The sequence below is a fragment of the Pelodiscus sinensis genome, chromosome 2 (genome assembly GCF_052426305.1).
Source record: "Pelodiscus sinensis isolate ZL-2025 chromosome 2, ASM5242630v1, whole genome shotgun sequence".
NCBI lineage: Eukaryota > Metazoa > Chordata > Testudines > Trionychidae > Pelodiscus > Pelodiscus sinensis.
In genome coordinates, this window is record NC_143053.1 from 255,170,920 (window position 1) to 255,197,141 (window position 26,222).

Below are 26,222 nucleotides of genomic sequence, written 5' to 3' on the forward strand. Positions count from 1 at the left end.
AAGTTTTCAGCCAAAACATTTTGGTTTTCCCATGAAAAGTTTCAAACTAAATAAATATGATTTTTTTTGGTAACAAAACGAAATGACTTTCTGTGTCAAAACAGAAAGTTTCATTTTGAAATGGCCATTTGGAAAGAAAAATGCATTCAGGAATATCCTACAGGACACAAAAAACATTAATCTGATTTGGCCTTTTTACCCCCATAAAAAAGAAATGATCTATTTCAGCAAAATCATTTTTTTTGTGTGAGAAACTTTCCCAATGAAATGTTTTGACTTGCTCTGTCTTTGAGAACATGGGAAGATGTACACAGGGCCGGCATGATTATTTGTGAGGCCTAGCTCAAATATATGGAGCGGGATGTAGTTATATAATATTATTTCGAAATAACAGGCTTGGTAGAGTGGCTGCTCGCCTTGTTATTTTGAAATAACGCCCCAGTGTAGACATGCCCTGAATAAGGCCTGGAAAAGGTCGCTAGGTTAGTCCAGGTAAGGAATGCATCTATCCACAGCAACAGAAGGAATAATACAACTATTTTTAGTTCGCTTCCTCGTTTACCATTTACAGTTAAAGCTGCCATGGTTTGCTGGTCTCCACACACACAGGTATAATTTCCAGCATCTGTCATGCTCAGGTCTTGGATTATCAACTCAACCGTAGCCCCTTCTTGTCTCATTTTATACTTGTCACTGGGTTTGAGGGTTTTGTGTCCCTTCTTCCACTCCACAGCTGGGGAAGCCTTGTTTAGCTCGCAGTGCAGAGTGGCACTTTCACCTTCGGTAGCCTCTTGATTCTTCAGTTCTTTAGTGAATCGCGTGGGCAGAACTGCAGAGCGAAGGTGATATGGACAGAAGGAATCAGCACAGAGAAACTCAGCACTACAGATGCTCTCCTGTTAGCCCCTGCTCTCTCTGCTGCAGTCCCAAGCAATGCTTTTTTTTTTAAAAAAAGGTCTCAGTTGAGCTTCTGATTTTGTGCTCTTGATTGTGCAGGCTTATTCTGTAGCATTTCAACAACTATCAATCTGATTTGGTGAGAAAACCAGATGATTAGATAGCAAAATGCTGCATAGCCGCAAGTATTTGTCTCAGCAAAATCACAGGAGTACAATCAGAGACCAATTTTCAATACTACGCCCAAAATGTTTTCCCCTTGACGTAAATAACATCCCTGTAGGTTAGTCTCTGATATAGACAGTGTCTGGCTGTGTCTACACTGGCATGAATTTCCGGAAATGCTTAAAACGGAATATTATTCCGTTTTCAGTTTTTCCGGAAAAGGAGCGTCTACATTGGCAGGCTGCTTTTCCGGAAAAGCCCTTTTTCCGGAAAAGCGTCTGTGGCCAATGTAGATGCACTTTTCCAGAAAAGACTACTGGGCTGTCTACACTGGCCCTTTTCCGGAACAGTGTTCCGGAATAAGGACTTATGCCTGAGCGGGAGCAGAATAGTTTTTCCGGAATAGCGGCTGATTTTGTACAGTAGAGCGTCGTTGCTTTTCCGGAAATTCAAGGGCCAGTGTAGACAGCTCGCAGCTTATTCCGGAAAAGCGGTTGATTTTCCGGAATAAGTGGCCCAGTGTAGACACAGCCTCTGTGTTCTCTTGAAACAGGGGTCGGTAATAATTTTTGATGAGGGGGCCACTCTAAAAGTTTGGAAAGTAGTCAAGGTCCGCACTTTTCCATGATGTTAATGGAGGACGTGTGAGGACTGGGATGGAGGTTGGGTGCAGAAGGGCGCTTTGGGTGTAGGAGCGGGTGTAGGAGATGGGAAGGGGTACGGGTGCAGGTTTCTGGCCAATGGGAGCTGCGAGATTGTGCTGGGGTAGGGGCAGCATGCCAAGCCTCTTCCCACACGATCACCTGCAGGTTCCCAGCACTCCCAGAAAAACATAACGCCTGTAGACAGCTGCTTTGAGCAGCCTCTGGGAGCAGGGCAGGCAGGGAGCCTGTCTAAGATCCATATTTTGCCCACCCCAGCTCTAAAACAAAGCTCTTTAAAGAGGAACCTAACTAGAAACCCCAATGCCAACTTTTTGCAGAGCTAAAATATTTTGGAGGGGCCACCAAACAGTTCTAAATAAGTGATAGAATCTACAGTATTATTAAAATTAATAATGTTCACTAAAATATCCTCTACACAATGACCTACGATGATAAAATCATCATCTTGTCCCCTCAGAAACCCAGACCCACCATTCCAAGTAACTGGAAGGGAGAGACTAGAGTTCCATTTGGCAACATGATCCCTACGGAAAAACCTTCTGCCCACCCAATATACAGAGGGGAAGACTAGACTGCATTTGAATTGGAATTGGGGGAAAGAACAGGAAAGGAGCCTGTTCCTCTTTTGATGTTTGTACATCCAATGCCTTTGAATGCAATTACATGCTGATCGCAAGGGGAAGAAGAAGGGGAGGATAAAGAAAGCCAAAACACAGAGATACCGGGGTGGAATGGAGATGGGGATAAATCATTGGAACGTGGAGGAAATATTAGAGCTCTATTGTTTTAACGGGAACATATGCAGCGTGTTTTGTTTTACCATTCACTGTCAAGGTAGCTGTAGTCTGCTGTTCTCCACACACACAAGTGTAATCTCCAGCGTCCGTCCTATCCAGATCACGGATCACCAGTTCAGCAGATGGACCCTCCTGCCTTATTTGGTATTTGTTACTTGGCCCGAGCGCTTTTTGTCCCTTCTTCCACTGCACCGGGGCAGCCTTGCTCAGTTTACAGTGTAGGGTGACTGTCCCACCCTCGGAGCCTTCCTGGTTATTTAGCGCGTCTACAAAAAGTGCAGGCAAGGCTGAAGGACACAACAGAGACAGCGATGGGATCAGAACCAGACGTGAGCAGGAGCATTTCTGTGGGTCATTAGATCATGATAACCCATCTTCCCCCCCCCAGTCACACATTTCAAAGCCATAAAAGAAGGAACCTAAGCAACAGAAACAGTTAAACACCTGCGCATCGTTCCTAGAATGGAGACAGCTTATAGAAATGAGGAGGAGAATAACAAAGCTCTTTAAAGAGGAACCTAACACATATAAAAGGAAACAAAACAAGGGAATGTAGCATGGACTACAGCAAGTCAATACAGCATGGGGGAATGTTCTTTATCAAGATGACCCAATGTCACCACAAAGCCAAGGATGAGAGTCCCCTCTCCAAAACTGCAGTGAACAAGGGATCAGAGGAGCAGCCATGGATCAATATGAATGAGGAATGACAACCCCTGGAGTTTCAGAGTACAGAAATATAAAACAACCTACTTAATTTGGGGCACATTTACCATTCACTGTTAAAGCAGCTGTTGTCTTCTGGTCACCGCACACACACGTGTAATCTCCAGCGTCTGCCAAATCTAGGTCTTGGATAATCAACTCAGCGAAGCGGCCTTCCTGCCTCATCCTGTATTTGCTGCTTGGCTTCAGCACCTTTTGATCCTTCTTCCACTCGACTGAGTCAATAGGCTTGGTCAGCTCACAGTGCAGCGTGGCTGTTCCACTTTCAGTGGCTTCCTCATTCTTCAGTTCTTTTTTGAAACGTACAGGTACGGCTGAGGGATGCAGACGGAACAGAATTTTCATCCAAATGCTGCAAACTCAGAACTACAAGTTGAACCTCGCTAGTCCAGCATTCTCTGGTCTGGCTACATCTGTGACCTGGCATGATATTAGTTAGCTGGATGTCCACTTATCGTGAGTCGTGGCCAAGTTTCCAACAGTCCCATAAAGTTTGTTTATAGCCCCCAGTCCTGACTCTGTGTTCTGTGCTGTGATTTAGCTCTAATTTACCCCTAAATGTCTTCTCAGAGCCCACCAAGCAGTGGAAGTGTTGGTAATGCTGTTAGACAATATTTACTTCAGTAAAACATACATGCGCTGTCTTTACCTGGGTAGCATTCTTTTGAAAACTTTGTATTGCACACACATGCACTGAATTCTGTCAGGGGAGAGGACAAATGAACATGGGAGCCACAACGCGATGGGCAAAGATGAATAAAGAGATGGACAAGTAGGACACAAGCAAATTTTGGCAGGAAATAGGAAAAAAAGGGGGGAGGGGAACTTTCAGAAATGTCACAGTTTATTTATGATGTTTTACCATTCACTGTTAAGGCTGCTGTGGTTTTTTGCTCTCCAAATACACATGTGTAGTCTCCTGCATCCTTCAGATCTAGATCATGTATGACCAGCTCAGCCGTGGTGCCTTCTTGTCTCATTCTATACTTGCCACTTGGCCTGAGCCCCTTCGCCCCCTTCTTCCACTCCACTGGGGCGGCTTTGCTCAGCTCACAGCGCAGAGTGGCCGCTCCACCTTCCGTGGCTTCCACGTTCTTCAGTTCTTCCTTGATGAGTGCAGGCAGGGCTGAAGGAGGAGCATGCATTTATATGATGTGCATCAGCATAATATGATTTCACAGCTTGGATCAGGAGTGGGCAATACGCAGCTCATGGGCCAGATGCAATTTGCCAGAGTTAACCAGATGCTTGATTTACTTGCGTGTCCATAGATGCAACCACCCACAGTCATGGAGCTACACAATGTTTTGCCCCTTTGCTTTGCTTATGTATTAAGTCCTTGCCTACAACCCACCATCAGACCCTTCTATCCAGACTAGGGTTGGGCAAATACCGGCCCGCAGGCTGGATCTAGTCTGCAAAGGTTAGCCCTGGTGGGCCCCCACACCGCCGTATTTATTTGTGCTTAACATGTACAGGGGATGACAGCTCCCATTGGCTGCGGATCGCCGTTCCTGGCCAATGGGAGCTGTGATCGCCCGTAACTGTGGAGGTGCAGGTAAATATAGTGGCAATGGCCCTCCAGGGGCTAACCCTGGTGAATTGCCACCATTTTATTGTCCACCCCTGGTCTAGACTGTCAGCTCTTTGGAACGGGAATTATCCGCTTCTCTGTGTTTGTTTGGCAGCTTATACAATGCTGGCCATTGTAGTCAGCCCCTGGGCAAGGCCATAATAAACACGACGTATTTAACAACAACAGAAAATGATGAAAACCTATACCGTGAATTTTGACTTGAGCTGTCGTCTGCTGCTCTCCGGTATCACATGTGTATCTTCCCGCATCCTCGGGCTCTGCGTTGTGAATGAACAGCTCTGCCACAGAACCCTTCTGCCTCATCTCATACTTGGCACTCTCCCCGAGTATGGCGCCTCCCTTCTTCCACACCACGTGGGCCTCAGGTTTCGTGATCTCGCAGCGCAGAGCTACCGTGCTCCCCTCTTCCATCTCTGTGTTCTGAAGGTTTTGTTTAAAAAGGACGGGCAGGGCTAAAACATACAACCAGAAGTGATCAATGTTGAGGACAGACTATATCCAGCACCCCCATATGACAAAGTCCTGATATGGTCTTCCCTTTCACTGCAGTCAAGAAAGACAGCCCGTATGTTTGCAACTAATTATTATTATTTAATTAATTAATATGATTATACTTGTGATTGGCAATGTGGTATCTTCACATATGGAATAAGTGCAAATTCTTTTCAATTATTTAACACAAACAAAAGGAAGGACTTCACCCAATGCACACCTGTTAACTTGTGAAACTCATTGCCAGAGGATGTTATAAAGGCCCAAAGTATATTTGGAATACAAAAAGAATTAGATACGCTCATGGAGGACAGGTCCATCAATGACTACTAGTCAAGGTGGTCAGGGATGCAACCCTAAGTGTCCCTAAGCTTCCAAATGTACAAAAGGGAAAAGATGACTCAATTAAGCAGAAATCAAAGATGTTACATAGTTACCGACTTGGATGTAGAATGTGAAATTGTACTAAAACAATACAGATATTGATGAGTATTTATATTAGCGTTAAACCTGAATGATGAATCCTAACTGGGTAACTCTCCTCCACAATGAAGAACTGCTGTTAAGTTATAGCATGTGTGTTAAATAACTTCATAAGTCAAATAACCTGCAATCTACCAGCTCCGCCTACCATTTACTTTCACCCGAGCAGTTGTCGTTTGTTCCCCAGTGCTGCAGGTGTAGTCTCCAGCATCGATCGATTGGACGTCCTGAATAATGAGCTCTGCAACTGTGCCATGTTGCTTTAACCGGTACTTGTCCCCAGGCAGGAGAACCGTCTCTCCCTTTGTCCATTTCACAGGGATGCCAGCTTTGCTGAGCTCACAGCTCAGTTTGACTTGACTTCCTTCTTTCGCCTCCTCACTCTGGAGCTCTCGTTTGAAAAGAACCGGCAGAGCTAAAAACGCAGAATTGCAGACGGTGACCACTCAAGAATGCAAGAATACCTGATCACACTCTAGCTTTGTACCTCAGCACACACAAAGGTGTAGAACCACAGAATGCCAGCACGAAAAAGTGCTTGGAGATCGCTAGCTGTCAGTTCAACACAGTTCAAAGTAAAACTGGAGACCAAATACATATTTTAGGGCATCTTCATGATTAGTAACGACACACACAGTATTTAAACATACATTTAAACATTTAATAGCACGAGTAGTGCGGATGTATTGTAGAGATTCTTTAGGGGCCTGATCCTGAGAGAAATGGAGCACCTTCAACCCCTCGATATTACTATTTGCATGCTTGCTTCATGCTGTGAAATACTGAATACACAGAAGAAGGGAATTTTTACACCATTTTTGTCACTGCAGTTAGTTAAAGGTATCCCTTCTCCAATACTACATTTTCCAGATGTCAGTCGGGGCAGGAGATATTGGATGACCCTCCAGACAGGTGTTCAGAGCTAGGCCAGTGCCGTTAAAAAAAAAAAAAAGAACAAGAACGAGCAAGGTTAATGAATACATACAGGAAGAGAACACAAGGATAGGACAATCAGCATAACAGCCAACAGCTGACACATTCATCTGCCCAGTCAAGGATCTCTTCTCCTTACAGGAAGCCAGACACATTCTCCTAGGACGTGAAGATGTATTGACTTAGCAAACGCTACACAGCGTACACAGAGAAAGGGGAGCAGGCAGATAAAAGCGTCTCACTGATGATCGCTACACAGCCTCTGTCAGGAAGAGTGAGTTCAGTTCAAAAGGTGAATTAGTGAAAAGTAGGGGGCCACCAAAGTTTCTGTTAGTGTTGACCGTGGAAGAGGAAAGAGGAACAGTTTAGTGGGGTTTCCCGCTTCAGATCAGTCACAGTAGAAAGTGCTGGTGGTGCTTGATGGGCTGTGTTTTCACAAATGCATTCACTGCTGTCTTCTAACACAAGATTACAAACGTGCATCCCGGGACTGACACTTTCAGGTTCATCATACGCCCTTGCTTGGCTGAAGAACAACAGCTCCTTCCCTCCGTTCCACTTTCAGCCCTACTTTGGCACACTCGCACCTTTCATATGGTACCGACCACTTCCTCATTCTGGAGCTCTTGGGTGAACTTCATGGCTTAGGCTAGCTGGATGTGGTGTGTTATAACGTGTCCTTATCTCATGGATCATCTAAAGCTACCATTCCACTGGGGATCTTCTGAATCCATTTATTTAAATCCCTCAATTCGCAAGAGGAGAAATTTCAAATGAATTGTAGCAGCCAAGTTACATAAAATCTTGTATTTCATTTTCTTGATAAAGAAACTCTCTCTCCCCCATGTCAGATCCAGTTCCTATTGAAATCAGTGTGTTTCTGTTGTTTGTAATGGTTGTTGGATCAGTTCCCTAGGGGCATGTCTACAGTAAGAAATTATTCTGAAATAACTAAATTTGAAATAATAACTCCCAAAATAATAATTTTGAAATAGTGTGTCCACACTACAGGGGAGCCTCGAAATTAATCCAAGGCAGGCTCTGATGATGTACTACCTCAACTTAGATCCCCAGGAAGCACTGGAGAGAAATTACTTCGAATGATTCCGGGGAGGAGTTATTTCAAAATAGTGGCACCGGAGCGTCCACACTACCACTACTGTGAAATAACCATTTTGGAATTTGTGTTACTCCTGATGAAAAGTACAGCTTTCGAATCCCATGACCCGTTATTTCGAAATAACAGGCTTGGTAGTGCGGACGCTTCTCGTGTGATTTTGAAATAAGGGGAGTTATTTCTAAATAACTCCCAGGGCTTAGTGTGGTAGAAAAGTATAACAGACAAACCATGATGAGCAACAACCATACAACTCTCCTTCATCACTCTGTGAAGACAGGTTTTCATTCCATTCTTGGGGCAAAAATCCTACTCTCCAGAACTCAGTTGGAAATTGCGCATACCTGGAGGACTCAGCGACATGCATGGGAGATCAGAACACACAAGGAAGCTGACTGAAAATCAATGTGCATAACTGAGAAGGGTGTTTCTCCTTTCAGCTCAGTAAATGAATCATAGCCCCTGTCTAGCCTTGCAGTCCAATGCTCATGTCATCCTCAGAATACACATTTTTGTCTATTTTACACTTTGTGCCCTGTCTGGAAGGTGTCAAGCTGAGTTAGTCCGAACATAACCTGCATCAGTGTGTGAAGAGTTGGAGTTAATTTTCCGTTTAGTTGCATCTTTCTGTTAAATTGTTATTTTGACCTTTATGTTAGGCAGCATCACTCCAAACTTCCTTACCCTTGACCGTGACAACTGCACTACTTTTAGCTGTTCCAGCCTCACACTCGTATCTGCCACTGTCTCTCTCTTCTGTCCCATGAATGACAAGTGTGGCTTCAAATCCCGACCGGCTGATCTTATGCTTAGAGGAGTTTTTAAGGGTCTTCCCATCTTTGCACCACTTTACCGGGCTGTCTGATTTGGAGGTTTCACAGTGAAGACAGACATCCTCTCCCTCAAAGATTTCAGCATCAGCAAGCTCCTTTGTAATGACACAGGGCTTCTCTAGAATCACATAAAACTTGTCTGAGATTTTCGGAGGGAGGGGAGCAGCACGACTGATTATTTATACCAAAGAGACTGTCCCATATTCTGCAACATCATTACCGGAAAAGCATCATTTGGAGGTAGGGGGCATTAAGCCCTCGCATGGGGATTTCTGCACCAAGAATCAGTTTTGAAAATGCCTGGTATAGTATGGCAAAATCCAGGGGCCAAATGTCTCTGAGGAAGAGTATTAATCTGGGATACATTGTCTGCAACAGGCTTTACATTAATTAGTGAGAAGAACAAATTTCACTAGTTCAGTAAATTTCCCTAGATCCCTTCAGTATGAATAATGTACAGCATGATGTTTCTGCCTAAACAATAATGCCATGTCTACACTAGGAAATTATTTCGAAATTACTAAATTTGACTTAACTCATAGACTTTAGGGTCAGAAGGGACCATTATGATCATCTAGTCTGACCCCCTGCACAATGCAGGCCACAGAATCTCACCCAACCACTCCTGGAATAATCATCTCACCTATATCTCAGATATTGAAGTCCTCAAATGATGGTTTAAAGACCCCAAGATGCAGAGAATCCTCCAGCAAGTGATCCGTGCCCCATGCTACAGAGGAAGGCGAAAAACCTCAAGAGCCTCTGCCAATCTACCCTGGAGGAAAATTCCTTTCCAACCCCAAATGTGGCGATCAGCTAAACCCTGAGCATGTGGGCAAGACTCACCAGCCAGACACCCAGGATTTAACTCCCGATTTAACAAAATCAAAATAGTGTGTCCTCACTACGGGGAAGCCTCGAAATGAATCCGAGGTGGGCTCCATTAATGTGGATGTGCTACCTCAGCCTTAGAGCCCCAGGAAGCACTAGGGAGCAATTGGTTTGAATTACTCGGGGGAGTAGTTATTCTGAAATAGTGGTATCCGAGAGTCCACACTACCACTGTTTTGAAATAACTATTTCGGAATTAACGTTATTCCTGGGGTACAGATTTTGAATTCTGCAACCCGTTATTTCAAAATAACGGACTTGGCAGTGTGGTTGCTCCGCTTATAAATTTGACCTAAGAGGGGTTATTTTGAAATAAAGCCCACATGTAGACCAGGGCTCTGTGTATATGTGAAGAGTGAGAAAACTGATTGTCATGAAGACCATGGCAATGTAAATTTGTCAAAGCTAGTCACCTGTTGACTTTTGACTTCTCTGTCAGAAGAAATTAACCAGAAACTGGCTTTTGCCAGCAGATTGTCACAAGTTTTTGCCACTTAACTGCCAGTGTTTTGCAAGTAACCGCAGCTTTTTTGCTTTCTGAAAACAGTTGCCTGTTTCTGCAGATCAATGCTAATTTTACAAAATGGTGCAAAGATTCACCCTTCCAAAACGGTTCATGTGAATCTCCAAAAGGTGTTCAACTAGATGTAGCAGAAACCAAGTATTTTACTCAGCTCTGCATACTGAGGAATTATTTTATGATTCCAAGAGGTACAAAGTATAGATCCTGAATTCAATAAGTTCAGGGTCATGTGGATTGATTGCCGCTTTCTGCTTGCCTCTCTCTTCCTTGTTTCTCAGTACTTACTTCTCTAACTAAAAATCTCCCTTTCTGATCCGTCACTAGTAACTCTAGATTAATTTTTTTCCTTACTCTAAATTTTCTAGAAAAATTGTCAGAGTTAAATGGTTGACAGTGTAGATCACGTGGTCTTACACGTTGTTGAGTGTAAAAAAAGGCTAAACAAAAGTATATTCATTGCATTTCAACTGTTTTTCTAAGGCAATTAGTTTCCTCACCCAATCATCAAAGCTCATGAAAAAGTGACAATATGTTCCGAACACACAAGTCGATATATTGTATTCTCCCATGAAAGACTCAGTAAACAAATGATAAAAGAATGGTCTACAGGCCGCAATGTATTAACTTCCTCCTCAGATAGAGCCGTGAAGCTCATGGACATATGGGCATAAATAATAAGACAACTTATTTTACAGCATTTGCTCTCCACCTACACGGAGATACCACTGCTCAGAGTTTGCCTCTATATTCTTTAGCTTTTCCTGCAGCCTTTACGCTTGAATTATCATACCTTTAACAACCAAATTGGCAGATGTTTTCTTATCACCAGCTTCAAAGGTAATGACCCCCGAATCCTTCCGGGACAGTTTTTTCAAGGTTAGCAAGTGATATCCTCCAGGTTTAGACTGGATGTCATTAAGTTCATTGGTATGCAGAGGTGTCTTATCCAAAAACCACTGCACATTGCTATATTCTACTGGAGAGATTCTGCATTTGAACATGGCAGAATCTCCTTCTATCACATCAACATCTTCCAGATCTTCAGTAATTAGCACTTTCTGGCCTGCAAGGAACACAGACATATCAATCGGTAGACTCTTTAGCACCTGTCCCTGTGTTTGGATTGAGGCAAAAGGAAAGAGAAGCTAGATAATTTCATTGAGGTTAGGTCCATAAAAGGCTATTAGCCAAGGGACAGAAGTGGTGTCCCTGGCCTCTTTGTCAGAGGCTGGAGATGGATGGCAGGAGACAAATCACTTGATCATTGTCTTCGGTCCACCTCTCTGGGGCACCTGGTGCTGGCCACTGTCGGCAGACAGGCTACTGGGCTAGATGGATCTTTGGTCTAACCCAGTATGGCCATTCTTATGTTCTTATGAAATGCCCATGACACAACCACAGTATGAGTGCTTTTGTGAAAGGAGCACAGCTGTTGGTGCAGAAGGATTAAAACAATTCCACTGTTATTATTCAAAGAATTCATCAAGTGAAGAAAACAAGTATTTACGGGACACATCAGAACAGGATGAAGACACCTTCAGGACACTAATCTGTATGTTTGTAAAGATTGGTTTGTAAAGCTTCCAATACGCTCTCGGGGAAAATTATAAGTCAAGTATTTTAATCTCTCCAAAATATCAGAGGTGAAATCCACTATATGGACCTGAGAAAAGAGTGAGACCCCATGTGTTCTGGACATCTAGGTTCACTGAGTGGATGCTCTCCAAGGCCCTGTCTTGATTTATCATAACTTGCTAGATTAGATACAACTTTCTTCTTTAGCCATACCACCAGTTGGATTCAAACTCCTCTGTAAACAGCCAAATGCCAAACTCGCCGAAGAACGAGATTTCACTTGGGAACTATGTTAGCAATTTATCGGTCAAAGGAAAACTCCTGGAAATCAGCAGCAAGAAGCAGTCCTGGAAATCAGACAAAGAGCAAGGGGGGGGGGGGGGAGAAGAATGCCTGTACCTAAAAAAATATTCCTGATGTCACCATGAATTGCAAAACAAATTCAGAAAGCGTTACTAAACCACAAAAAAGAATGTACTCCCATCCTTTTCATGGGCTAAGCTCATTACCCAGCTTCGGTGATATATTTGAGCTAATGATCATCTCCTTCCTAGTGGTTAAGTTGACTATTTTAGGGGTCAACAAAGTTATTTAAAGTTGGCCTTAGAAATCTTTCCCACTGTGCAACATGATGCCTTGATGACATCCTATGAAAGGCCATGGATCCTCTCTATTTTAGGGCAATTTGGTGCTTTGGGGAAGCCAGCAGGTCGCACACTTTCTTCCTTTTGTAAGCGGAACTGGCAGATAATGGGAGGGACCAGGATGCAGGGTCTATTCCTGAATCCGCAGCAATTTTAGAAGACATTGCCACAAAACCTAAAATTGCATCAGGTCATCTAAGCCGCTCTTCTTCTTTGCTGTTGTTTTAGCCGTTGCATTTCAATAACAATTTCCTCTTGACAGTGCCCGTTTGGTGCTGCAATCAGAGGTATACCAGCTCTGTACATTGCGACATCGGCAATAACTCAATCAATCACTGTTCACTCCTTCTGGTAACCCTAATTCTGCTGCCTGCCTTGGTCATCTTTCCTATTGCCAGTGCTTCTCTGGTGCCGTGGACAAGGAATCCCTCCTGCAGCACCAAACTGGCTCCATTTAGATTAACTAAAAAAAATGTTGACAGGGCAAAAATACAGTCTTGCCTGTGTCAGGTTCAGTGCAGGGAGTCCCAGTGCAAATCTCCAGTCTTACCATGCCTTGGTCAATATAGCTCCAGATCTCAAATAGCCCCTGTCGTGAGCCCCCATACCCTCCAATTGTGTCCAAGCACTTCTGTCCTGACCGGCAGTTTCATTTCAGCCAATGGAATTGAAGCATGCAAATTAAATAGATGAAGGCGGGGATGATTGCTTGAATTACCTTTGATGTCATAATGCTCCTCTGCATAAAACAACCACTGGGTGGAAATTGGGATTTTCCTAAGTTTTCAGTTTTGGATTGTCTCCAAAATCAATAGGGCTTTCCCCAGCAGCACCTAGAACATGCTCTGAAATGTTAGACTGGATCAGACGTGGTCTTGCATTCCTGACATAGACATAGAGGAATGCCATTATCTTGAGTTTTAGGCCTTGCTTCAGCCATCTGGAAGGTCACCTACTTCATTGCTTCATTGTAGTCCTGTGGAACATCTGGATCTTGACAAATCAGCATATTTTGGTGGAAAAACCTTCCATTGGAAAAAATTCCAACCAGCTCTATCCCTAAACCAGAACCCATATAACCCACATCCTGTCTATCCACCATGTCCCCATCACAGGGGTTCTGTGAATTTTCTGTTTCCCACTTCCCCCTAAATTCCCCCATTTTCTTCCCCCTCTATAGGCCAAGAGATCAGTGTGTGTCCCATTCCCACCAGAAAAGCTATCACACTACAAACAGACACAGAAATGCTGTTGAATCGGGCAATAGCCCTCCCTTCACCTTGCCAATTAAAGCATGAGTGCACACAACTTTCAACACTAATTATGTAAGAGTACAAAATTAATTCAGCTCCTTGAAAGGGCTGAACAAAACACACCGAAGGGCCAAGAAGTAGGTACATTATGCCTGGCTAAAGTGCACAGGTTTGAGCTGAGGGTTTGCCACAGGGCTCAGGAGAAACAGGCCTTTTTCAGTGGCAGCAGAATGAGTCTCCAGCTATTACTACTTCCCAAGAACTCCAGTAACCTTTGCATAGGGACCCCATGTAGAATCTCACACACAACCCCGCCAACACTCCGCGGCTCCACAAATCCTTCTAATCACACACAGGCAGCACCCACTTTTAAATCTCCTCCACAACATTTCAGGCCTAAATATTAAGAAGGGACTAGGGATTTTGGATGCCTCATTCAAGTCACTTTAAAGAGGCCTGATTTCACTTGCACATCCACGAACGTAATATATGCTATCATGTGACAGCAATGCCCCTCTTCCATGTACAATGGCCAGACCAGACAGTCTCTGCACTGAAGGATGAATGGACACAAATCAGACATAAGGAATGGTAACACATATAAACCTGTAGGGGGCACTTTAACCTCCCCTGGACATTCAGTCACGGATTTGAAAGTAGCCATCCTTCTACAAAAGAATTTTATCACTCAGTTACTGAGGGAGACAGCTGGACTGGAATTCATTTACAAGTTTGACACTATTAACCTGTGCTTGAATAAAAATATTAACTGGTTAATGCACTACAAAGGCAACTTCACCTGCCTTTGATATTCACATTTCCACATCAAATGCTATAAATGGTACACCTCCAGCCTGACTTAATTAGCTTCATTACCACTGGTCCTACAATTGATAGATAACTGCTTTCGCTATTATACATACTCTGGATTCTGTAATTTCCACTCCAACTTTCCCTGTTCTCCATAGGCCAGGATGTCTCTGTGTGTCCCATCCCCCCCAAAAGCTCATGACCTAATATATTTGTTAGTCTCTAAGGTGCCACAGGACTCCTCACTGAGGAGTCTCAATATGGGCACCAACCAATGGAGGAACCCAAAATCACTAGCCATTTTTGAAAACACGAGCCTCTCTCGGCTGTAATCCAGTTGGCACCCCTTAACTAACCTTGCTTAGCGACCAGTAAGTTGTGCTCACTACTGTAACACACGCACTTCCTGCATCGGACAGCCACGCTGTTCTTTATCCTGCATTCAAGCCGTTCCTACCTTGCACAGTCAGCTTGGCTCTGGTCTGGGCCTCGCCAATATCGCACGTGTAGGTGTCGCTGTCGCTTTTCTCCAAGGCATTCACCGTGAGCTGCAGGGCGTTCCCTTTCTGGATGATCTCATATTTCTTGCTTGACCTGAGCTCGACCATCCCTTTCCGCCAGGCCACCGTGGGGGCGGCCTTCTTAGTCTGACACATGAAAACAGCGACTCCGTTTTCATCAGCTTTCAGATCTGAAAGCTCCTGGGTAAAGCGATTGGGTTTGTCTGAGGAAAGTGACAAGCAATGGTTACCCCCAATGTAGTCCTCAGGTACATCATCAACACCCTGGGCCTAGGTCTCCATGGCTTTGCGATCATTTGCAGCTGTCTAAAGGGAGATCAGATCAGAAGGGTAGCACTTTTACACCCACCGGGCACAAGGAAAAGTGAATGTGCAAAGCTGTGGAGAATCAGGCCCTGGTAGAGAAACAAAACTTCATCAGTTTCTTTCTCTGTGGCCACTGGTCGAGCATGTCTGTGGCTGATGCAGAATTGAAAGCCAATGCACTGAATCCCATGGTGTGACATTTTCTCTCTCCCTGCTGAGAAATGCAAAGACAGACAGATCTAGTTCACTATGCAAGGGAGACATGTACAAAGAATTTTGGGACAAATCCAGGCCCTACATTTGAACTCTAACTGCTGGTCTGATTTTCATAGACTTCAAGCCCCTCTGAAAATCAGACATATTAGAACACAAGTACCTCTTGAGACCTGAATTTTGGATGGCTGTGGAATTGGCTTGATAATTTTGAAATCATACAGCACTGTACATGTTGTCAGAACTTGACAAATTATAATCATTAGTACTAATACTTGGCACTTATTCAAAATTTCAAAGTGCTATTCAGAGGTGGAAAGGTGCGATGCATTTTGGTTTTTAATCTCTAAACTCTTTGTGGAAAGAACCGACATTTATTATAGATCTATACTGTGCCTGGGTAATAGTTGTGACCCTGTATATGACACAAATATAAACATGAAGTAAATACATTTATAAATAATAGTGGACTAGTGTTATTATTTCCATTGTAAAGATGGGGAAACTGAATCACAAAGAGGTTTAGTGGTAGAGATGGGGACCAAGCTAGGGTTCTTTGAAACCCCCCTCTCAACACTAAACTCCTTTAGGCACAGAACATTGTCTAACTGTATGCTTATTTATGATACAATTAACATTAATAAAGGTCAGTTTTTCATTGACATCATTTTCACTGAGGTTGTGTCTACACTGGCATGAATTTCCGGAAATGCTTAAAACGGAATACTATTCCGTTTTCAGTTTTTCCGGAAAAGGAGCGTCTACACTGCAGGCTGCTTTTCCAGAAAAGCCCTTTTTCCGGAAAAGCGTCTGTGGCCAATGTAGACGCGCTTTTCTGGAAAAGAGCCCTGATCGCCATTTTCGCGATCGGGGCTTTTTTCCGGAAAAGACTACTGGTCTGTCTACACTGGCCCTTTTCCGGAACAGTGTTCCGGAATAAGGACTTATGCCCGAGCGGGAGCAGAATAGTTTTTCCGAAATAGCGGCTGATTTTGTACAGTAGAGCATCGTTGCTTTTCCGGAAATTCAAGGGCCAGTGTAGACAGCTCGCAGCTTATTCCGGAAAAGCGGCTGATTTTCCGGAATAAGTGGCCCAGTGTAGACACAGCCTGATTGTTTGGGGGTTTCCCCTTGCTACTGCCCATGTAAACTGGCCAGTTACATCACACACAAAGGTTTTTCAAAATACGGAGATGTTTCTTTTTCAGAAAATACTAATAAAAGGATCTGTTCAACATTTGGAAAAACAAAAGTATTGGTCCATTACAAAAGCCGGGGGAATAAAATGGCTTCAAAAGTTTTGCAGTTTTTTGCCCCACTCTGTGCTTTCAGGCTCCCAAGTGGTGTATCCACTGACCTTCCACTGTCAGTGATGCTTTTGTTTTAGAGGTCTCTGTCTCACATGTGTATTCCCCAGTGTCCTTGGTTGTGGCATCATGAATGACGAGCATGGCCCATGATCCCTCTTGGCGCAAGTCGTATTTTTGGCTTTTCCGGATCGCTTTGCCATCCTTGTACCACTTCACGTTTTTGTCAGGTTTGGACATTTCACAGCGCAGGTTTACATCTTGTCCTGCTGTTGCTGTCTTATCCTCCAGGTGCTTTACAATCTCTCCTGGTTTTTCTAAGGGAAGCAACAATTCCTGTTAAAAATCCACATTCTGAATCTTTATGAGGACATCAGAACAGCAACACTGGGTCAGACCAAAGGTTCATCTAGCCCAGTGTTCTCGCCGACAGTGGCCAATACCAGATGCCCCAAAGGGAATGAACAGAACGGGGAATCATCAAGTGGACCCTTCTCCTATCATCCATTTCCAGCCTCTGGCAATCAGAGCCTAGAGACACCATTCCTACCCAGCCTGGCTAATAGCCATTGATGGACCTATCTTCCATGAATTTATGTAGTTCTTTTCTGAATCCTGTTAAAGTCCTGTTAATCACAACATCCTCTGGCAAGGAGTTCCACAGGTTGATTGCGTGCTATGTGAAGAAAATCTTCCTTTTGTTTGTTTAAACCTGCTACCTATAGATTATCTTTTTTTTAAAGAATTAGGCTTCTTTATATCTAAACAATCATCTAATAAAGAATCACATAAGAATAGATAACTCACATTACATTACTGAGTTACCTTCCGGTGGAGAAAAAGGAAGTGTTCAAGTTTAGTGGGCATTAATCATATTTATTGGTTGTAAGTGAGCAGGAATTGAGAACTGGCAATTAATCGCTTATAAAAAAGACAGAATGACACTGATCTGCGAAAAAGACATTCACACTGGTGGCTGCTATTTTGCATTCATACTTAATTATGGATGATGTTACTGGGGGTGCAAACTAAGAGGCTATTCATCTAATGACATTTGCTGCTGCAATTATTTGTACCTGTAATTTCTGGGCTGTAATTAATAGTACAATAGGCAGAAATGAGGCCACTTTAAATATTCTCTCCCTCCCCACACACATTTATTTTAAAACATTTAGACAAGTATAAAATGTTTTCAATGTTTCAATTGTTTTTTTAAGTCCAATTCCTCGCCCTATTGAGTTCAATGGGAAAGTTGCCATTGTTACTTCAATGAGATAAGGGTTTTGCCTTTACAATTTACTGACATAAGCTGTGTTTTGAAGTTGTTCCATCTCTGAAGCACCTCTGTACTTATTACCTTTCACAACCAGCGAGGCCTTGGAACTTAAGTTGCGTGCAGCAAAGACAACGTCTCCAGCATCCGCAGCTGTCACGTTTCTGATGCTGAGAGTATATTTCCGCCCTTGGTTAAAGGCCTTAAATCGCCCATCACTGTGCACTTCATTCCCCTTCAGCATCCAGTGGAAATCACCGATGCTCTCATGGGACAAAATGCACTCAAAAGTACAGTTCTCCCCTTCTTGGACTTCAGCGTTCTTCAGGCGTTTAGTGATACCGATGTTCAACTCTGGAAGGCAAGGAGGCGGGTGACAAAAGTATTTAGGATTGGAGAAAAGTGGCAATTTACTAATTTGTACAACAGTTAGAGGCCTGAGAGGACAACTCACATATAAAGAGAGACTTAAAATCCACATGAAGAACAATACTGAACACTTGCTAGCTGAAGGGTTAGGCAAAATCTTCATTAGCATATTCAGTATTGTGGAAGAACTACTTGAAATACCAAGTGTAACTCCTCCCCCCCCCCCCCCCCCACCCCACACACTGACTTGTAGGCCTGGGAAAGGGACTTGTCAGATGCTTGGCCAGCTGTCACTAGAATGAGCATGCTCAGGGGAATCACGATTCCAGGAAAGCTGGAGAAAAGAGGGGCAATGAGGATGCTTCTACAGCTGTATTTGAAATGCAGGTCTCAACTCACTTTGGCTCTGACAAATGGGATGTTAGTAGCTGTGCGCCATTTTGTCACCTGCCTGAGACCGCTCCAGATCTGTCTCACAAGGACTGACAAACAGTTTTCAAATGGATTTCATAAGTTTGTTTTTTTCCCCCAGAACAGACTCTAAGTTAACATCTAAAATATGTTAAACTTCAAGTTATTTTCTTTAAAGAAACCCGCATTTCTTCTCTTTGAGTTCATATGCACTATAAATATTTTACTAAGGCATTTATTTGTATTTTGGTGCATCATTTTTATTAACCACAGAAAGTTTGGGAAGACTTGCTCCTCAGCTCAGCCCAGTTAATAGCTGAACCCAGCAGAACAGTGTACAGCAATTTGCACCTCTCCTATACCACATGCCTTATAAATCAATGATAAATATGGGGGAAAGGATCAATGAGGGGAAAATCAAATGATAAATGAAGGGAAATCATTGGCCATCTTATGAAAGTTAGCTATAAAATATGCCTTATCTAGGAAGAAAATGAGCAAATAAAGTTCTTGATAAACTTGCATGTCTAAAATGTCTGCCACTAAATGCTATTTGAGATGTCATGGTTTTTATCTATGCTTAGAATAGAGAATACCGGTGATTGCAGACACATCAATTGTGTCATTTGGTAACTACTGGTACATATTGGTTTTATAATGGAGACCACTGTACCTCATTAAGGAGTATGTGGGACTCAAAGAGGCATGCAGCACTCATTCATAGCACTATTTAAAGAAACCCCATCATTTTCAGCTACACCTACCCTGCACGCTGACTTGTGCCTTGACAAGATCAGTGCCAATATCACATGTGTATAACCCAGCATCATTCTTGTTCAGATCGTGCACAATGAGACACAGTGTTTTCCCAGCTTGCATCTGTTCATACTTGTCGCCCGGGGTGACCTCCACATTGTCCTTTCTCCAGATGGGTTTAACCTTTGGTTTGGAGACCTCACATTGCAGCGTGATCGCACCACGTTCCTCCCCGACAGCATCATCCAGGGACTTCATAAAGATGATGGGCTTCTCTGAAAGAAATTAATAGAGGGAGGGAAAGGGAAAAAACAGGACATGCAGACTTAGCAACTTTCTGTCCATTCCACTAGACTGAAGGAGGCTTCATCAAACCATTGTCGTGCTCAGTACAGCCGTGAGACTATAAATATGGACTCTAAGGCCCTCTCACACTACACGTCCCTAGAATTTATTCTGGAGGAAGGGGGACCAGCACCTGTTAATAACCCTTTCCGGGGGAGCATTTGTGTAGAGATGAGTGGCTGCATGCCACGGGGAGTTATTTGCGGGTATCAGGGTCCCATGGAATCTTCATGCTGCTAATAGTGTAGTGTGGTTATTATGACTCCTATGTCTCATTACAGTACAGAGTTTATAACCGGGGCACGTGTGTACATCCCAATGGATCTGTTGTGGCCCTTGGGTCCTTTAAAGCTGGAAGCTTTAGGTAACATGACTTGGAGCAACTATGTAATTTCCTACAGGAAGTCAACTATAAAGCAGGGGTAGCCAACAGGAAAGCCCTAATATAGTACCAACACAAGGGAAGGGTGTGCCCCTTTCCAGCTGGCTAAAGCTGGAAAGGGTTCAGGTAATTAATAGCCCCTCGTGTGAGTTGATTGGGTCTCATTTTGGGTACATCTAGACTACATCTCTCTGTCGACAGAGAGATGTAGATCAGGCACGTCAAAATTGCTAATGAAGCGGGGATTTAAATATCCCGCACTTCATTAGCATAAACATAGCTGCCGCTTTTTTCAAAACGGAGTTTTTTCAGAAAAAAAAGGCAGTCCAGATGCGGATCTTTCGAAAAATAAATCCTCATTTTTTGAAGCTTACGTTTTTTTTTAAAAGCTCCATTTCGAAAAAAGCGGCAGCCATGTTTATGCTAATGAAGCACAGGATATTTAAATCCCTGCTTCATTAGCAATTTCAACGTGCCTAATCTACATCTCTCTGTTGACAAAGAGGTGTAGTCTAGACACAGCCTCCGAGTTTGTGTTTTAGAAATAAAACAAGCCTTGGAGAAAGGAAGGTGGCTTTATTGTTCCACCTTTCCCCCACTCCCCGCTGAGAAGACTGCATATCACTGTACAATTCATGCAGCATGTTAGCAGCAGGACAGAAACACACTGTGCTCTCTCTTATAGAGATTCTAGCTCCCGCCTCCAGCACCTTGTTATTTTCCTTAATCTAATTTAAAACACGTCTGAACTACAAGTGCATGTTTGCTCTTTGTGTCTAGAAAAACAGAACCATGTCTGACAGACAGTGAGGGGATAGGGAAGCAAACCCTTCAGCATCTTTGTGGGGATGGGGGGAATAAATTCCTCAGGGTCTTTGAAGGGGATATGACAGGGGAGCAAATCTCTTGGACTTTTTGAAGGGAAGTGCAAAATAAATCTCAAAGAACATCAGCTCCAGCTTCTCCCTCTATTGTCTCCTTGCCATCAGTACATCCAAAACCACGACAAAATGTGTCCTTGCTGTTGGAACAGTCTAATTCCAGAGCAGATTTATTAAAAAGAAGATGTGGTCCGCTGTGCGGCAACTCAGCTGCGGAGTTTAGCTAAACTAATCAAAGGCCAACACAAGAAAATCATTTAGGGCACGTCTATACTTACTGAAGATCGATGCACTAGAGGTTGATCTTTTGGCATTCAATTTAGAGGGTCTGGTATAGACCCCCTAAATCGAGCACGGAAGGCAGCTCCTGCCAGTGTCCAATACTCCTTATTCTGCAAGGAGTAAGGGATGCCAAAAGGAGCAATTGTTCCCATCAGCCTCCCACTGTGTGGACTTGTCTAATGTAGACTGGGACCTACAGATTTTTGAAAGGTGGTAACATTAAACAGAGAAAAGAACTCTCCAGGTAGCAACAATGAGAAGTAATGGGATAATGCTGAACAAAGGAAATATTTAGCATGATATTAGGTCAAATTTCCTAATGATAACTTCAGCTGGACTAAGACATTCACACCTAAGGCAAGTGGTAGAATCCATGTGAATTAACTCAAATGCTAGATGGAGAAGGCCTATAGGGAGCTACACTGAACTGTCAGGGAATAGACGGGACAACTAAATAACGTTTTTCTCTATTTCTTATTTCCATTGTTAAATGATGCCACAGGATTGGGGCCATTACCTACCTTTCACTTTCAGCTGAGCGCTTTCCGACACCTTCAATGTCTTGACTGTCACCGTTCCTGCATCGTCGGGCGTGACTTGTTTCAGGGTCAGAGTATGGCACCTGCCGATCTTCTTGATCTCATTGCAGCTGTCGGAGTAGAGGACGGTGTCATTCAGTAGCCATTCCACCTCCTCATCCTCATGGGACAGCTCACAGGAGAAGACAGCGCTGTTGTCCTCCTCTATCTCCACATCCTGCAGGTGCTTGGTGATTGCCACTTGCCGGGCTGCAAGGAACCAAAGTAGCAGGATCAATAACTAAACAATCCCCACCAGAGTTATGAAAATTAATAAAACCATTAACAGCGTCATAGATCTGATACAGGGCAAGGCCAGCAGGGACCATTAGATCAAGAGGGCCGATCTCCTGTCTATCACAGAAGGGCCATCATATTTCCCTATGCGGATTACGGAACACTTGGTAAAATTACTCATATTCGAGTGAGCTCAACAGCTACCGGTCAGAACGACTCAGTAGAAACGTTCAAATTAACAACAAGCTGGATGAGCCCCTCTTGTAAAGAAATGCTGTGTAGTTGGATTCTTTGTATTTACCTTCTCTTCACGGCTTTTGGGTTTACACAGGGAGAGGTCACCCACAACAAACATGCCCTTCTCTCAGACTGGGAGGGTAACCAACCAACCTGACCCCCCCTGCATGGCACTCTCTGCCTTCCATGCCTGGCTGGGCTCCCAAGATGGACCTGCCCATGTCTTCCGGAGACAATGTGTGAGGGGCATGCAAAGTCACGTGCCTCTCCACAGATTTCTGGCAGGGTTCAAAGCCAAAGTGGCCAGCAGCAGCCTTTTGGCGCTGCGCAGGAGGGAAGGGATGGGGGCTGCTTCCAGCCTCAGGGGATGAGGAGGGGTGTGGAAAAGATGATCTGGCCCATGTCTTTGCAGAGCTCATCCCATCTTCTACTCCTCCCCCACACTGATAGGCCACCATGGCTGAAAACAGCTTGTCCCATCCTGCCCACACAATGTCAAAAGGCAATGAACACCTCCAGGTTGCTGCTGGTCACCAACTAACCCAGCCATCTCCTGTCCCCTGGCTCCAGCATGGGCAGGAAGGGGTTAAGCCCCAGGCGTGCATTGGTCAGGTGTGTTTTAACTTTACAAAAGCCATGTCTTTCCCAACACATCAAGCTCGTTGACGTGTTTGATCATTCTGTTCTTTACTACCATTTCAACCAATTTGCCTAGGACTGAAGTTAGGCTGACCGGCCTGTATATTGCCAGGATCACCTCTACAGCCTTTTTCTAAAAATATCGGTTTTACATCAGCTCTCCTGAAGTCATCTGATTCACCAAGGTTCATTTACGTGATAGGTTACCTGCCACCCTTGGGTAATTTCACATTTGAGTTCCTTCAGAACTCTTGAGTCAATACCCTCTGGCCCTGGGGATGACTTCTTGTTTAATGTATCCATTTGATACAAAACCTCCTCTACTGACATCACAAAGCTGGGACAGTTCTTCAGATTTGTCACCTAAAAAGAATGGCTCAGGTGTGGGAATCTCCCCCACTTCCTCAGTCGTGAAGGTTCAGACAAAGAATTCGTTTAGCTTCTTTGCAATAGCCTCGTCTGCCTTGAGTGCGCCTTTATAGAATCATAGAACTCTAGAACTGGAAGGGACCTCGAGAGGTCATCGAGTCCAGTCCACTGCCCTCATGGCAGGACCCAGCACCATCTAGACCATCCCTGACAGGTGTATCTGTCTAACCTGCTCTTAAATATCTCCAGAGATGGAGATTCCACAACCTCCCTAGGCAACTTATTCCAGTTTTTCACCACCCTGACAGCTAGGAAGTTTTTCCTAATGTCCAACCTAAACCTCCCTTGCTGCAGTTTAAGTTTGTTCTTTTTGTCCTATCATCAGAGGCTAAGGAAAACAATTTTTCTCCCTCTTCCTTGTTGACTCCCTTTTAGATATCTGAAAATTGCTCTCATGTCCTCTCTCAGTCTTCTCCTTTCCTTTATCTCCTCCTTTGCTGAGTGGCAAGTCACCATGCGGTTCTCCACTGACCACACCTGATCTATCTCTATCTCTAAGAACAAAATTCCCCATTATTATTACTGTCGTTTTCCAATACTTGCCCCCCATGGTATCCTCTGTGCAAGGATACCATGACATTATATGGCAGGAGGGTTCCAACTATGGAATCATTTCCCTTTGCTCCAGCTTGATGTTCTACTTCCCTGAGACTTTCATCCTCCTACACAGCAGTGAAGCTGTCAGACTGGGTGTAGGACTGCACTAATGTGCCCTGGAAAGTCTCTTCTATCTGCCTCTGTCTCCCTTAGCAACTCCATTTCAGCCACTCTGTCATGGTCACTGGGATAAAGCCCAGGACTAATCAGCACCCAAAACTGAGCCTCATGGGTAGCTGGTATGCTAGGTGGGAGAAAGCACTGCCTTTCCAAACGACCAGCCTGGCTCCATCCATTCCCAGCCCCTAGAATGCTTACTGCAGGCATTCTGTGGGCGGACTGTTGCTGCCCCCATCGCTCGCCCTCCCTGTGCTCCAGGGTTGGGGAGGTTGGAGCATGCACACCCATCCTCCTCCCCACCCTATGGTGAGGGCGGGGCCTCAGGAGAAGGGGTGGGATTGGAAGTGGGGCTGTGAGCTTGCCTCCCCCAGCCCTATCTTTGCCGACCACCCATGCAGAACCTCTAACACTTAAAAGAGACTTCTTTAGCTGTCAGACTACACTAGTTCCTCAGATTAGCCCCTAGGGCCTAGAAAGACAGAGGATAACACGCATTCTGCCATTGTACAGGTAACGTTCCTGTACTGGATGGACAAGAACTATCCTTCTATCTGCAGGACTATCAACACTGCACTGTTAACAAACACTCTGGTGATTTTGAAAAAAATAGAACTTTTTTCACTAATGATTATTTACATATTAAACCTGCAGAGGAGAAACGTAAGAATTTCTCTGTAATCAAGAAAAGAAACCCAACAGCGAATCTGCAAAGCCAAAGGTGCCTATCCAACCGTGCAGGTATGTGCGAGGCCAAAGAAAAAGCCATCCCTGTTGCAAACCATGTACCTTCCACGGTCAGCGTGGCTTTGGTTTCGGCATTCCCTGCTCGGCACTTGTATGTGCCAGAATCTTCGGGTGTTAGCTTCAGAATTTTGAGTTCAGCTGTGTGCATCTCCCACTTGAGTTTGTATTTTTCTGAGGGCTCAATGAGGGTATGGCCCTTGAACCATTCTACAACTTTTGGAGAAGGCTTAAAATCACAGGACAGGACAACTGAGTGGTGTTCTAAGGCAGTCTTATCCTCCAGCTTTCTGGTAATCTGCACATTCATATCTGTAAAAGAGGGGCGTGAAAGGAGGAACAAGTAAGAACAAACTAAAAAAAAATTGAATTTTATCTGTAATCAAATTCAGTTAATACAAGGACCACTCTGAATTTCTGATGGAGGTCTGATTTGCTAAGAGGCAACCTTGAAGATACGAAGAGTGGCATCATGTCCACAGGGAACTGTGGATTCTATGATTCCCAAAAGCATTGTTGTATACTTATCGCCATGTGCAGGGCCAAACCTTGAAAGCTTTGATGGGTTGTTTATTCCTCAGCAAAATGCTTCCCGGGGATTTTGTCTCAAGAAGAGCTGAGTGGGCACTTTAGGATTTAGCCCAAGGGTATTTAGCATATAGAAAGATTATGTTCAACAACTTGGAGCTTTTTCTCAACCAGAGGGAATGAACAGAACAGGGAATTATCAAATGGCCCATTTCTAGCTTCTGGCAAACAGGTGAGGGACACTATCCCTGCCCATCCTGGCTAATGGTCATTGATGGACCGATCCTCCATGAATTTATTTAGTTCTTTTTTGAACCCTTTTAAAGCCCTGGTCTTTACAACATCCTCGGGCAAGGAGTTCCACAGGTACCACAGGTTGTAAAAGAGGGGCATGAAAGGAGGAACAGATAAGAACAAACTAAAAAAAAAAGATGGAATTTTATCTGTAATCAACTTCAGTTAATACAAGGACCACTCTTCACAATATCCTTTGGCAAGGAGTTCCACAGGTTGACCGTGCACTGTGGGAAGATATGCTTCCTTTTGTTTGTTTTTAATTCTTCATGCAGTCAACCTCTGGAACTCATTGCCAAGGGATGTTGTGAAAGCCAAAAGTATAACTGGCTTAAAAAACTGGATGAGTTCATGGAGTATATGTCCATCAATGGC

General features: G+C 44.0%; 1 protein-coding gene across 31 annotated transcripts in view; it reads right to left on the bottom strand.

Annotated features, from left to right (window-relative positions):
• OBSCN (obscurin, cytoskeletal calmodulin and titin-interacting RhoGEF) overlaps positions 1 to 26,222 on the bottom strand; it is a 320,581-nt gene that overhangs the window by 195,761 nt on the left and 98,598 nt on the right. For 21 of the 31 annotated variants that reach the window (XM_089776829.1, XM_089776823.1, XM_089776814.1 and 18 more), the window contains 14 exons: positions 25,071 to 25,337; positions 21,969 to 22,235; positions 19,566 to 19,832; positions 18,106 to 18,375; positions 16,799 to 17,065; positions 14,859 to 15,125; positions 10,910 to 11,182; positions 8,557 to 8,823; positions 5,971 to 6,237; positions 5,033 to 5,299; positions 4,113 to 4,376; positions 3,298 to 3,564; positions 2,548 to 2,811; positions 563 to 829 (listed from right to left, as the gene is read on the bottom strand). In XM_089776829.1, the coding sequence (XP_089632955.1) occupies positions 563 to 829; positions 2,548 to 2,811; positions 3,298 to 3,564; positions 4,113 to 4,376; positions 5,033 to 5,299; positions 5,971 to 6,237; positions 8,557 to 8,823; positions 10,910 to 11,182; positions 14,859 to 15,125; positions 16,799 to 17,065; positions 18,106 to 18,375; positions 19,566 to 19,832; positions 21,969 to 22,235; positions 25,071 to 25,337 (3,741 nt within the window). The remainder of the gene's footprint in view (positions 1 to 562; positions 830 to 2,547; positions 2,812 to 3,297; positions 3,565 to 4,112; positions 4,377 to 5,032; positions 5,300 to 5,970; positions 6,238 to 8,556; positions 8,824 to 10,909; positions 11,183 to 14,858; positions 15,126 to 16,798; positions 17,066 to 18,105; positions 18,376 to 19,565; positions 19,833 to 21,968; positions 22,236 to 25,070; positions 25,338 to 26,222) is intronic. The other 10 variants (XM_089776835.1, XM_089776834.1, XM_075922936.2 and 7 more) reach the window with 7 other exon arrangements.